General features: G+C 36.6%; 1 protein-coding gene across 8 annotated transcripts in view; it reads right to left on the reverse strand.

Moving 5' to 3' along the window:
- FAM13A (family with sequence similarity 13 member A) overlaps positions 1-13,976 on the reverse strand; it is a 316,257-nt gene that overhangs the window by 241,048 nt on the left and 61,233 nt on the right. For 6 of the 8 annotated variants that reach the window (XM_057309502.1, XM_057309504.1, XM_057309505.1 and 3 more), the window contains exon 4: positions 12,249-12,426. The exons of 1 other annotated variant lie outside the window; for it this stretch is intronic. In XM_057309502.1, the coding sequence (XP_057165485.1) occupies positions 12,249-12,426 (178 nt within the window). Of the gene's footprint in view, positions 1-4,725; positions 4,741-12,248; positions 12,427-13,976 lie in introns of those variants that run through there. One more of the 8 variants, XM_057309507.1, reaches the window with a different exon arrangement.

Genomic DNA, 13,976 nt, shown 5'->3' on the forward strand with positions numbered 1-13,976 from the left:
AAGTATAACATTTACAGTGGAGTTGTTATATATGGGGAATTCCTTTTCTTTTCTTTTCTTTTTTTAAAGATTTTATTTATTTATTTGACAGAGAGAGAGAGACAGCCAGTGAGAGAGGGAACACAAACAGGGGGAGTGGGAGAGGAAGAAGCAGGCTCCCAGTGGAGGAGCCTGACATGGGCTCGATCCCAGAACGCCGGGATCACGCCCTGAGCCAAAGGCAGATGCTTAACAACTGAGCCACCCAGGCGCCCCAGGAATTTAATTTCCAAAGTCAGCATGTGAAAAAAAAAAAAAAATCACGCATAGCTAACATTATCCTTTAAAACACTTAAAGTGTAACATCTTTCATTCATCACATCTTAACAAAGTTTTCTCCTGTATTGGAATAGTCTGCTCCCTGTAAGTGCACAGTGACTTAAAAATTCTCAAAAACAACAACAACAACAACAACAAAAAAACAAAACAAACAAAAAAAACATCCCAAAAAACTGAGGCTGAGCCAAGGATGAAGATGTTGGTGTACTATATTGGGATAGGGTATGGGGCAGCATGGGAGAAGAAAGAACGGAAGTAGGGATGTGAAACAAAGTAAAATGTCAATAGCTATTTCACAAAGAAACCCCAAACCACACAACAGTTTGCTTGACAGATGCTTTGTTTGGCAGCCCGGAATTCACCAGATTGGCTGTAAGAAGAAACCATGGCATAGAGTATTCCATGGGAATGAGAAAAATGGGGTCTACCTAGTTCCCTCCTGATTTCTATTTCCCATTGCCAAGGTTCATTCAGAGGGATTTAACTGTTCTACACTTTCAGCTTGCCTTATCCAGCTCCTCTGGCAACCCATCAGGAATTCAGAGCCCAGTATAGGGTCCAATGGTGGGGGAAGCCAGAAACTCAGTGCAAGTAGCTGGTTGACCCAGCTTCAAGGCAGCAGCCAAGGAGAAGGATCCAGCATTCCCAAGGCAGGTAAAAGGTCAAACACTGATGGCAGACTGGTCTGGGAGGGAGGTAACGCCAAGGCAATCTGAGGACAACATAAGACTTGTGTCTGCTACAAATACTAAAGTTGAAAAAGTTGGTCTGTATTTAGAAGTTTCATTGGACAAGAAATTTTTTTTAATGTTAAAAAGTATACTCAATACTGTTAGAAGCTTGTACCCAATGTAAGAATAAAGTGAAAACTAAGATAACTGAGGTAAGAAGAAAGTCATGTCCCTGATCTCAGGCTTCTAAGGAGCCCAGTTCACTAACTGGTATGATGGACAGAAGCTATAAAACCGGATCTTTCCCTTAATTTTAAATGTGTTCAGTTAAATGCATGTGTTTTACAACACTACTCTACTAATTGAGTACCATGAACTAAGACTTTCTCTTATGGTCTTGCTTAAGTTTCAAAGAAAACCTTGTAAGTCCTATTTTACAGCAAAAGTAACAGAAAAATTAATAACGCAGAATATCAAACCTACCAAATGGCAGAAGACTAGATTAACTTTCTTTTATTAAGTCATACCATCCAAACCAATGAAAATCCAGCACCCATTTTAATAACTATTAAAACTTAGGGAAAGCAATTCCTGCTAATCTCTAATATTCCCTAGGAGGGCTTTTACTGGTCCTAGAAATGAGGATATTAGAAATTTCCTTAGAATAGTCATATAAAACATACACAGCTTACAGTCCAATGTTCGCTTCATAGAAAAATATTACTGTGCCATAGTATACTATAAAAACATTATTATCACATTATAAAAATATAGTGGTTTCTGTGGAATGATATCACATTCCCTCTTCATGTTTCATTCATGAAACATGCTGCTGAGAGTGTTGCCTGCTTATGGCTCATGGCTACCCCAAGATTATACCACCTCCCTAGGCACAGTTCATCTCCAGTGACTGATGAAAATGGGTTAATTGGACCAGCCTCCTTGACTCAATTTGAGAGATCTCTGAAAGGCCATCTAAGCTTCTAAGTAAATTGGTGACTGACTGAGGCTTTTGTTACAACTACATGGAAGTTCAACTTCTCCCTAACCCTATATTTCTCTGTGGTTTACAGGGGTAGCTCTGAAGAGCATAACTCAGTACAACTGCAGTTTGAAACCTCAGTCTCAGGCTTTATATCCTGGACAATTCAACCCATAACAAAAAGTGACACAGTAATATTGAAAGTAATCTACTAGAATGATACTGAGAGGAAAATTCATTTTAAATGTGTTTATTAGAGGATGTCAAGGCTAAAAATAAATATATGTTCAACAAGGGGAAAAAAACCTCAAAACCTAAAGACCTCATAGGAAAACGGGCAAAGACAGGAATAAACACATCACGAGAAAGAAAGGCAAAGGGCCCTTAAACAGTTATCTAGTAAAGATGTCTAACTACATTCATAATAAAATGAATGTGAATTAAAACTTTGTTAGCACCACCAATGAAAAACAAAAAAATTAAAACTGTATTTAGAATAGCACACAAAAGAAATATTAAGATTCAACATAAGAAGTATAAAATTTTTACCCTGAAAATGACAAAACATTGCTGAAATAAATTAAATAAGATATAAGTAAGTGGAAAGATATCCATATTCACGGATTGGCAAATATAATATTGTCAAGATGACAAAACTCCCTAAATTGATCTACAGATTCAACAAAATTCTTATAAAAATACTCCCTGGCTTTTTTACAGAAATTTATAAGATGAATCTATATTCACTTGGAAAAGCAAGGGACTAGAATAGCTAAAACAACCTTAAAAAGAAAAACACAGCCGGAAACTGACATTTCTTGATTTCAAAACTTACTAAAAAGCTACAATAATCAAGACAATGTGGTAGTGGACTAAGTGTAGATGTATAGAGATCAATGGAATAAAACTGAATGTCTAGAAATAAACCCTGGCAATCATAGTCCATTAATTTTCAAAAAGACTAAGAGAATTCAATGGGAAAAATAGTACTTTCAAGAAATGGTACTAGGATAACTGCACGTCACATGCAAAGGAATGAAATTGGATTCCTTCCTTACACAGCACAAAATGAACTTGAAATGAACTTCATAATGAGAAGAGTTAAAACTATAAACCTCTTGGAGAAAATACCTTCATAAGTTAGGCAAACCTTAGATGCAGCACTAAAGCATAAGCAACAGAAAAAAAAAAAAATCAACATACCGAACATCATCAAAACTTTAAAAATCATCCTTAAAAACACACAATCAAGAAAAGAAAATACCAGGGGATTGTTGGCAGGTGACTGAGTAGGAGGACACTTACCTCACCTCAGTTACAACTAGATAATACTTATATCAGTGTAAGTAACCCAGAAAATGACCTGATGACTGGCAGAACAAACTCCATAACTAAATGTAGAGAAGAGGCCATATTAAAGAGGGTAGGAAGGGCAGAGATAGGGTCCAGAGCTAAATGGACCCAAAGGACTGTCCTTTGGAGTCAGGGACACCACTAATGTGAAGAAGGGAGAGAAACAGACCCTCACACCAGAGAACACGCCTGGGGCCAAATTTCATGAGTTCTTACAACCAGTGGGACTTAAAACCTGGAATTTTAAAAATCAGCAGGATCCCTCTGTAAGAGCCGGGAGGGCAAGAGGAAACTGAATCTCTATCCTCAATAAGGCAGCATGACAACACCCTGCAGAGATACAGCATAGAAGCAGCAGTTGAAAAACACCTGGGACATATGGGAGAGTTGTTTACTAATCTCAGAGGGAGTCCTGGAGGGACAGAGATGAATGGGAGGCTCCTCCCGGAGCAAAGGAGTTGGCAGGTGCCATTTCCCTCCCCTGATCCCCAGCATAAACACACAGCTACCTGCAGAAACCACACGACACCTATACTAGCTACCTAACTTGCTAATACCATGCCTCCCCCGCCCCCTCCAAGCCTCTGAGGCTTGCCTAAGTCCTTGCACAGCGGGTCCCCTCCCACAGAAAATCAGTGCAAACCTTGTTAATACCATGCCTCTCCCCATATCACTTTGTGGACCCACGCACACCAACTTGACTGACCTTTGCTTCTGGCAGTGGCAGGCCCCTCTTGAAGAGGACCAGATGCAAACCTTGTTAACACTGTGAGTCCTGCCCCAGCTCATGTTGCGGATATGCCCCCTCCAATACGCTCTTGGCCAGAATTCATTCAAAGTGGTGCCACAAGCCAGGCACTGTACAAGCAGCCCGTACAGGAGCCAGCACTACTGCAAAGGGTCTCCTGCCCCAGGGAGAGGGAAAGATAACCATATACACCAGTGAGACTGGCTTCAGCAGTAGGCTGGAGACAGACATCTGATCTGACTGCAGCCCTGCCTACCAATAAAAGCTTCCCAGGGGAAAATTCAGGGAAAGCACCCTGCATTTTGACGTTACTGCATCTCTGACAAACGAAAAAGCAGCTCAGCCCCAACAGCAGGGCACAATAAACATACATAGAGGATGCCCCTCAAGTGCCAGGTTCTAGCGAATGGGGGGATATGGCACGGCAGAGCAGGACCTCTTCTTCATAAGGCTACTACTTTCAAGAGCAAGAGATGTAGCTGACTTTCCTAACACACAGAAACAGACCCAGAGAGTTAGACAAAATGAGGAGACAGGGGAATATGTTCCAAATGAAAGAACAGAACAAGATCACAGCAAGACAGCCAGACAAAATGGAGATAAGTAATTTGCCTGATAAGAGAATTTAAAGTAATGATCATAAAGATACTCACTGGACTTGAGAAAGGACTGGAGGACATCAGTGAGACCCTTAACAAAGAGATAAGAAAGAATCAATCAGAGATGAAGAACACAATAAATAAAATTAAAAATAAACTAGATGGAATAAATAGTAGATTAGAGGAAGCAGAAGAATGAATCAGCAATCTGGAGGACAGAGGAATGGAAAGTAATTAAGCTGAGCAGATGAGAGAAAAAAATTATGCAAAATGAGAACAGACTTAGGGAACTCAGCAACACCATCAAGTATAATAACATGCACATTACAAGGATCTTAGAAGAGAATATGGGGCAGAAAATTTATTTTAAGAAATAATAGTTGAAAACTTCTCAAATCTGAGGAAGGAAACAGAAATCCAGATCCAGAAGGCATAGAAATCCCCCAACAAAAACAACCCAAGGAGGTCCATACCAAGAAACACAGCAATTAAAATGGCAAAAAGTAATGATGAAGAGAGAATTTTAAAAGCAGCAAGAGAAAACAGTTACATATGAAGGAAACCTCATAAGGCTATCAGCTGATTTTTGAGCAGAAACTTTGCAGGCCAGAAGGGAGTGGGATGATATATTCAAAGTGCCGAAAGGAAAAAACCTGCAGGCAAAAAATACTCTATTCAGCAAGGCTATCATTCAGAATAAAAGCAGAGATAAAGAGTTTCCCAGAAAATAGTTAAAGACATTCATTACCACTAAACCAGCCATACAAGAAATATTAAATGGGACTCTTTGAATGGAAAGGAAAGACCATACATATTAGCAAGAAAAGTAGGAAGCACAGAAGGAGTGTTTATATCTACAAAAATCAGTCAAGGGACTCACAAAATGAAAGGAGGTAAAGTATGACACTACATATCTAAAACATGGTGGGGGGAGAAGAGTAAAGAACAGGTTCAAACTTAAATACCATCAACTTAAAACAGACTGCTATATGCAAAAGTTGTTATATACAAACCAATGGTAACCACAAATCAAAAGCCAGTAATAGATATGCAAAGAATAAAATTAAGAAAAAAATAATAAAAAGAAAATAAATAAAATTAAGAAATCAAGTATATCACTAAAAAGCCAAATAATGAGAGAGCAAGAAAGAAAGGAACAAAGAAAAACTACAAAATCAACCATAAAACAAGTAACAAAATGGCAATAAAAACATATTATCAATAATTACTTTGAATGTAAATGGACTAAATGCTTCAATCAAAAAACATAGGGTGATCGAAATGGATTAAAAAACAAGACCCATTTACATGCTGCCTACAAAAGACTCATTTGAGACCTAAAGACACTGCAGATTGAAAGTGAGGGGACGGAGAAGCATGTATCATGCAAAAGGATGTCAAAAAAAGCCAGAGTAGCAATACTTGTATCAGACAAAATAGACTTTAAAACAGAGACTGTCACAAGACATGTCACTGTATAACCATAAAGGGAACAATCCAACAAGAAGATATAACTACTGTAAATATTTATGCACTAAACATGGGAGCACCCAAACACATAAAGCAGTTAATAACAAATATAAAGGAACTACTTGATAGTAATACAATAACAGTAGGGGACTCTAACACCCCACTTACATCAATGCAGATTGTCTAAATAGAAAATCAACAAGGAAGCTGTGACTTTGAATGAACAAGATGGATGTAACAGATATATTTAAAACATTCCCTCCCCCTCCTAAAAAATCCCTCCTGAAACAGAATACACATTATTTTCAAGTGCACATTGAACATTCTCCAGAATAGATCACATATTAGGCCACAAAACAAATCTGAACACATTCAAAAAGACTGAAGACATATCATGCATCTTTTCTGACCACAATACTATTAGGATACTAGAAATCAACCACAAGACAAAATCTGGAAAGAGCACAAATACATGGAGAATAAATAACATGCTACTAAGCAATGAATGGGCAAACCAGGAAATCAAAGAAATTTAAAAAAACACATGGAGATAAATGAAAATGAAAACACAACAGTCTGAAATCTTTGGGATACAGCAAAAGCTGTTCTAAGAGGGAAGTTTATAGCAATACCGGGCTACCTCAAGAAGCAAGAAAAATCTCAAACAACTTAACTTTATACCTAAAGGAGCTAAAAAAAAAAAAAAAAAAAAAAGAACAACAAACAATACTCCTAATCCAGCAGAGGGAAGGAAATAATAAGGATTAGAGCAGAAATAAATGAAATAGAAACTAAAAAAAAAAAACCAAAACCCAAAAATGAAACCCCCAAACAATAGAAGAGATCCATGAAACCAGGAGCTGTTTTTTTTTTTTTAAAAGATTTTATTTATTTGAAAGAGAGAGAGACTGAGAGAACGAGTGGGGGGAGGGACAGAGGGAGCAGCAGACTCCCTGCTGAGCAAGGAGTCCAATGGGGGACTTGATCCCAGGACTCTGGGATCATGACCTGAGCCGAAGGCAGATGCTTATTTGACTGAGCCACCCAGGTGCCCAGGAGGTGGTTCTTTGAAAAGAACACCAAATTGATAAGCCTTTACCAGACTCATCAAAAAAATAAAAATAAAAAAAGGACTCAAACAACATCACAAATCAAAGAGTAGAAACAGCCAATACCACAGAATTGTAAAAGACTGAAAGAGAGTATTATGAAAAATCATATGCCAACAAATTGGATGGCCTAGAAGAAACAGTTAAATCCCTAGAAAAATATAACCTCCCAAACTGAATCAGGGAAAATGGAAGATTTGAACAGATGGATGACTAGCAATGAAATTGAATCAGTAATCGAAAAACTCCCAATAAACAAAAGCCCAGGACCACATGGCTTCACAGGCAAATTCTACCAAACATTTAAAGACTTAATACCTCTTCTTCATAAAATACTATAAAAAACAGAAGAGGAAGGAAAACTTCCAAATTCATTCTAAGATGCCAGCATTACCTTAATATCAAAATCAGATAAAGACACTGCAAAAAAAGAAAACTACAGGTTGGTATCTTTCATGTACATAGATGCAAAAATCTTCCACAAAATAAAAGCAAACCAATCCAACAATACATTCAAAAAATCATTCACCATGATCAAGTGGAATTTATTTTTGGGGGGCAATATTCACAAATCAAGCAATGTGATACATCACAGTAATAAGAGAAAGGATAAAACCCCTATGGTCATTTCAATTGATATGGAAAAAAGCACTTGACAAAGTACAACCATTCATGATAAAAACCCTCAACAAAGTAGGTTCTGAGGAAACATACCTCAACATATTTAAGGCCATATATGAAAAACCCACAGTTAACATCATACTCAATGGGGAAAAACAGATTTTCTCCTAAGGTCAGGAATAAGACAAGAAAGTCCACTTTTGCCATTTTTATTCAACATAGTACTGGAAGTCCTAACCAGAACAATCAAACAAGAAAAAGGAATAAAAGGCATCCAAGTTGGTAAGGAAGAAGTTAAACTTTCACTATTTGTAGTTGACATGATACTATATATAGAAAACCCTAAAGACTTCAACAAAAAACTACTAGAATGATAAATGAATTCAGTAAGGTTGCAGGATACAAAAATCAGTGTACAGAAATCTATTGCTTTTCTGTACACTAATAATGAATAATGAATTTCAGAAAGAAATGGAGAAAAAAAACCCATTTACAATTGCACCAAAAATAATAATATATCTAGGAATAAACTTAACCAAAGAAGGAAAAGACCTGTACTCTGAAAACTATAAAACACTGTTAGAAGGAATTCAAAATGACACAAACAAATGGAAAGATATTCCATGCTCATGGATTAGAAGAACATTGCTAAAATGTCCATACTTCTCAAAGCAATCTATAGATTTAATGCAATCCTTATCAAAATATCAACAGCACTGTTCACAGAAGTAGAACAAACAATCCTAAAGTTTGTATGGAACCACAAAAGTAGCCAAATAGCCAAAGTGATCTTGAAAAAGAAAGCTGGAGGTATCACAATTCCAGACTTCAAGTTATACTACAAAGCTGTAGTAATCAAAACGGTATGGTACTGGTACAAAAACAGACACACAGATCAATAGAACAGAAGAGAAAATCCAGAAATAAACCCACAGTTACATGGTCAATTAATCTTCAACAAAGCAGGAAAGAACATGCAATGCGAAAATAATAGTCTCCACAAATAGTGTTGGGTAAACTCACAGCTACATGCAAAGGAATGAAACTGGATCTCTTTCTTACACTATATACAAAAATACATTCAAAATGAATTGAGGACCTAAATAGGAGACCTGAAACCATCAAACAAACAAACAAATGAACGAACCACTAATTCAAAGGGATATATGTACCCCTATAATTATCGCAGCATTATTTACAATAGCCAAATTAGGAAAGTATACTGTGCTCATGAGGGATGAATGGATAGAGATGTGGGGTGTGTGTGTGTGTGTGTGTGTGTGTACATACACACACAATGGAATATTATTTAGCCATAAAGAATGAAATCTTGCCATTTGCAACAACAGGGATAGATCTAGAGTATAATGCTAAGTGAGATCAATCAGAGAAAAATAAACATCACATAATTTCACTCAAATGTGGAATTTAAGAGACAAAAAAAATGAACAAAGGAAAAAAAAGAAAACAAAAAACCAGACTTTTAACTATAGAGAACAAATTAACGGTCACCAGCTGGGAGGTAGGTGGGGGTACGGGTGAAATAAGTGAAGGGGATTGAGAGTACACTTACCCTGAAGTACTATTACCCTGAAGTAATAAGAGTTGCTGAATCACCACACTGTACACCTGAAACTAATATAACTCTGTATGTTGACTATACTGGAATTAAAATCTTAAAAAAAGGAAATGAAAAGGCAATACAGAACGACAGAAACATCTGCATATCCTATATTTAATTAAGGGACTTATATCCAAAATTATGAAAGACTCTTAGAACTCAATAAAGAAAATCTGATTAAAATATGGGTAGAGTCTGAACAGACATTTCTCCAAAAATATATGAATGGCCAATAAGTACATGAAAAGATATTCAACACTGGGAAATGCAAGTCAAAATAATGAGATACCGGGGCGCCTGGATGGCTCAGTCGGTTAAGCATCTGCCTTCAGCTCAGGTCATGATCTTAGGGTCCTGGGATCGAGCCCCATGTCGGGCTCCCCCTCAGCAAGGAGCCAGCTTCTCCCTCTCCCTTTGTCTCTCCCCACCCCTGTTCCTGCTCTCTCAAATAAATAAAATCTTTAAAAAGAAACCAAAAAACCACAATGAGATACCAATTACCAGGGAAATTCCAAAATTCCTCTGAAAGAGAAAATTTGATAGAAAAATAGAGGAGCACATGAATGAGCCATATTAAAGCCAGAAACAAGCTCATGTATGTGTGCAAAGTTAATACGTGATAGAGCTGGCATTGTAAATTAGCAAAGAGATAACACTGCTCGGTGTATTATTTGGCAACAATTAGCTATCTACTTGAAGAAAAATTGAACTGGATCTTTACATGACACATGATAAATTCCAAGACAGAGGAACTTCAAGGACAACATAAACAAACCACTTCTGCCTCTTTAGAATCAATCAGATAAATGAGACAGTACAGTACCTGGTAAGAGCTCAACGGACAACAGTTTTAAAAATTATAATCTATTTCAATGTGAAAAGTACCTAGTGGCAACTGCTATATTTGTAAGTCGATCACATTGTACATGTACTTAATGCCATTGAACTCTATGCTTAAAAATGGTAAAATGGTAAATTTTTAATGTATTTTACCACAATACAAAAAGCTTAAAAGCTCTACTGATAAGTAGAGCCTATAATAAACACTCATTATTTATTTGATATTTAATTAATTGAAGCAGTTTACCAGAAATTCCAGATCAAGCCCAATCCAGTAACTCAGCAATGAGGTATGGATCTGTGTGTTATAAAATAAGTGCTAGGGGCGCCTGGGGCTCAATTGGTTAAGCGTCTGACTCCGGCTCAGGTCATGGTCTCAGGATCCTGGGATAGAGCCCCAAGCTGGGTTCTGCTCTTAGTGGGGAGTCTGCTTCTCCCTCTCCCTCTGCTCCTCCCCACTCTTCTGCATGCTTGCATGCTCACTCGCTCTCAAATAAGTAAATAAAATCTTTAAAAAAACCATAACACTCTATTTAAAAGTTCATTTTCACCTCTCTTAGAATCTAGCATTTCAAAATTACTGAACAGTTTTCCACCTATCTTAATTTCTTACATGTAGATCACCAAAGGTTTACTCTGAACACAGGAGTAAAAGGAATAAATACAGCTTATTTCACTAACACAAAGTTCGTAAGAAGTTAGTGGAGCCTATGTTTGAGATATTTATTCACGAGACCCTAATGAATCCTACGAAATGTTACTATTTAAAATTTAAATCTCTAAGGTTACAATGGGAATAGTTATTTAGGTAGAACTTCTTGGGGCACTTTGGTGGCTCAGGTGGTTAAGCATCTGACTCTTGGTTTCAGCTCAGGTCATGATCTCATGGATCCTGAGATGGAGCCCTGCGGAGGGCTCCGCGCTGAGCAGGGAGACTTGAAGATTCTCTCCCTCCACCCCTCCCACCTTGCGTGCACATGCGCTTGTGTGCACTCTTCTCTCTCAAAAAAAAAAAAAAAAAAAAAAAATTAAGGGTAGAACTTCCTGCAATAGTAGGCTGTGAATGTCCTGGAACCCTGGACCTCCTATGATCTAAGCCAGAGTTTATATTTGGACAGTTATTCTGAGGACTGTAATATTACTAGTTCTGGACTGATGAATGAGTCTATAAATTAACTGAGTGTATAAGCAGATACACTATTTAAAAAATTGCTGACAATTTATGAGAGCTTTTAAGGTGTGAGTATATTCTTTCTCTGTCCTTATAACTAGAAGAAATGTGTTTGATATCAGTGGGGATTAATAGGTTAATAGGAGAGTTAAAAGAAAAGTCCCTGGATTGCAAAATCATGTTTCACATATCAACAATTAAAGAACTTTAAGGAATAATAAGGAAGAGAAAATATGAAGTTTTACAAAAATTCTTATGGCCAGTGCTATAGCACCCACCAAGGAGACAAGTTTATTTCTTGTCTAATTTATCCCTAGAAAACAAATGTAGTAAATGTTACATTTTTCTGTCACTGACATATTGAGCTTGTATTTTTCCATCTATTAGCAATCATTTTATCACTTTAAAAAATTATGCAATATATTATGCTCCTTCCCTTTCTGCTAATCAATGTTTCAGATTTAAAATTTTTAAATGCCTTTTAGTGAAAGTAAAACTTATTTCCAGAATTTTAAATAAAACTGTTGGAAATATTATAAATTATGGTTTTCATGAAAGGCATATCTGCCTTCTTCAAAATTGGGATGAAAAACAAGGCTAAAATGCCCAACAGCAAGACAGAACTCCTCCAACATAAATTGGTTGACTTCTCAGTCTGAAATATGATTCTACAACCCAAGTAATTTCAGGCAGTAATAAAGGAAACGTGGTATGTAATATTAGGAGCAAAACTCCACTAACTTACTGAAAGCAATTTGGCCCAAATACAGTGGCGAGATTGTGAACATTCATGCGGTTCTGCACATGGTGCTTGGCTACTTTTGTCAAGAACTGGCATAGGTACTTGAGGAGGCAGTAGTGGGTGTCTGGCAGCTCTTTTATTAAGTCTCTTAAGCTACTCTCCTGAGCATCATTTCTGTCATCTGGAAAGAAAAAGAATAAAAAATGCTCTCAGGCATATTTCACAGTAACAACAACAAAAGCACAGAGGCATAATAAGGTCTAACATTTTATTCAGGAAAAGATTCCTAAAGACTTAAACAAGCCATTGAAAAAAGGGGGGGGGCAGTTTTGCCTTTTCTTTGATTTTTGAGCATTTAACTTTTTTTAATGTTGAAGATTTACTAACTTATTCAAGACATCCTGAAAATCCTGAGCCTACTCAGTGCATAAAATGGGTTCATATTTCACTGCTGTGTGTTCCTTACCCAAAATTAAGATAAAGGTTGGCCTTTTATCCATAGTGGAACCTCCCATTTGATTACGGTTTTCAAGTTGGTTAAAAACAAGAATCTCTTAATTGAATAAAATTTAATATAAGAGACGTTCCTGGGTCACCATGAACAAGACTAAACTTAAGTCGTCAGGAAATCTATAGCTAGAGAAAACTGAAGGAAACTTTTAATTTCTATATAGCTTTTTATCTCTCCCATATCAGAGTTTAGAATTTGATATGTACTTCTCATACAAACACCAAAAATATTTTACAGTGAGCCAAAATTCAGGCAGACATATGAGAAGTTTCCTTCGATTCTCAAAGATTTATGTGTTTTGTCAATATCTAAATACAGAAAAGTTGTTATTTAAAAAAAAACTTGTATATGACTTTCTATCAGAGGCAAACATAAATCCTTTATAGCAAATACTTTAGAAGAATAATCATGATCCATCCTTTTAGGCACATGTCTAAGACAATGAAAACTTAATCCAGTTACTACTAATATACACTGGATTCCTTAATTTAGATAGGTCAGCTGCCTTAGCCAGTCAAGTGAATAAGAAACAGCGAAGTGAGGCAAATTTGACACAAAGGAAGTGCATTAGTCAGTGTTACAAAATTTGTGCATAACATGAGGCCATTGAAGGAAGTGAAAATCCAGAAAACATGCAAAAAGTCACAAAAAGTGCTGCTGAGTGGCTGCAGAGCAAGGATTAGGAAGATAAGCTCAGGAGTCACTTTCTGGTTTAGGATCCTGGTTCTGCCCCCTGCTAGCTGTGTGACAGACTCTATAGTAAACTGTATTTCCTCATTTATAAATGGGAATATTAACTACCTCATAGGATTGTGATGAGGTGTAAGAGTTTCTATTTGCAAAGTACTTAAAACAGAGAGATTGACACATGGTAAGTGCTATGTAACTACTTGTTAAACAGAGTAACTTCTTTTACTTTACCTTCATTAATTTGGTTTTATGAGAGCACTGAGGTTTTAATGAAATGTCTTTTAATATGAGCCCATTTCACCTTTATGAATGTTAGAATAAGGGATGCTGCCAAAAATAGCAATGCCAAAAATGTGTAGACTTCAATCTTTGTTAAAAATCATTTTGGAGAACATTCTATTTATGACTGGAGTAATTATTTCTCACTGATCACCAACAATGTGATCCAATAATCTATACAAGGTTTAGGGAAAAACAGTTTTCTTCATATTAGAAAATTTTCACATTACTTTTAAAAAAGAAAGAAATCA

This window comes from Ursus arctos, unplaced genomic scaffold, assembly GCF_023065955.2.
Source record: "Ursus arctos isolate Adak ecotype North America unplaced genomic scaffold, UrsArc2.0 scaffold_9, whole genome shotgun sequence".
In the NCBI taxonomy this organism is placed as follows: Eukaryota; Metazoa; Chordata; class Mammalia; order Carnivora; family Ursidae; genus Ursus; species Ursus arctos.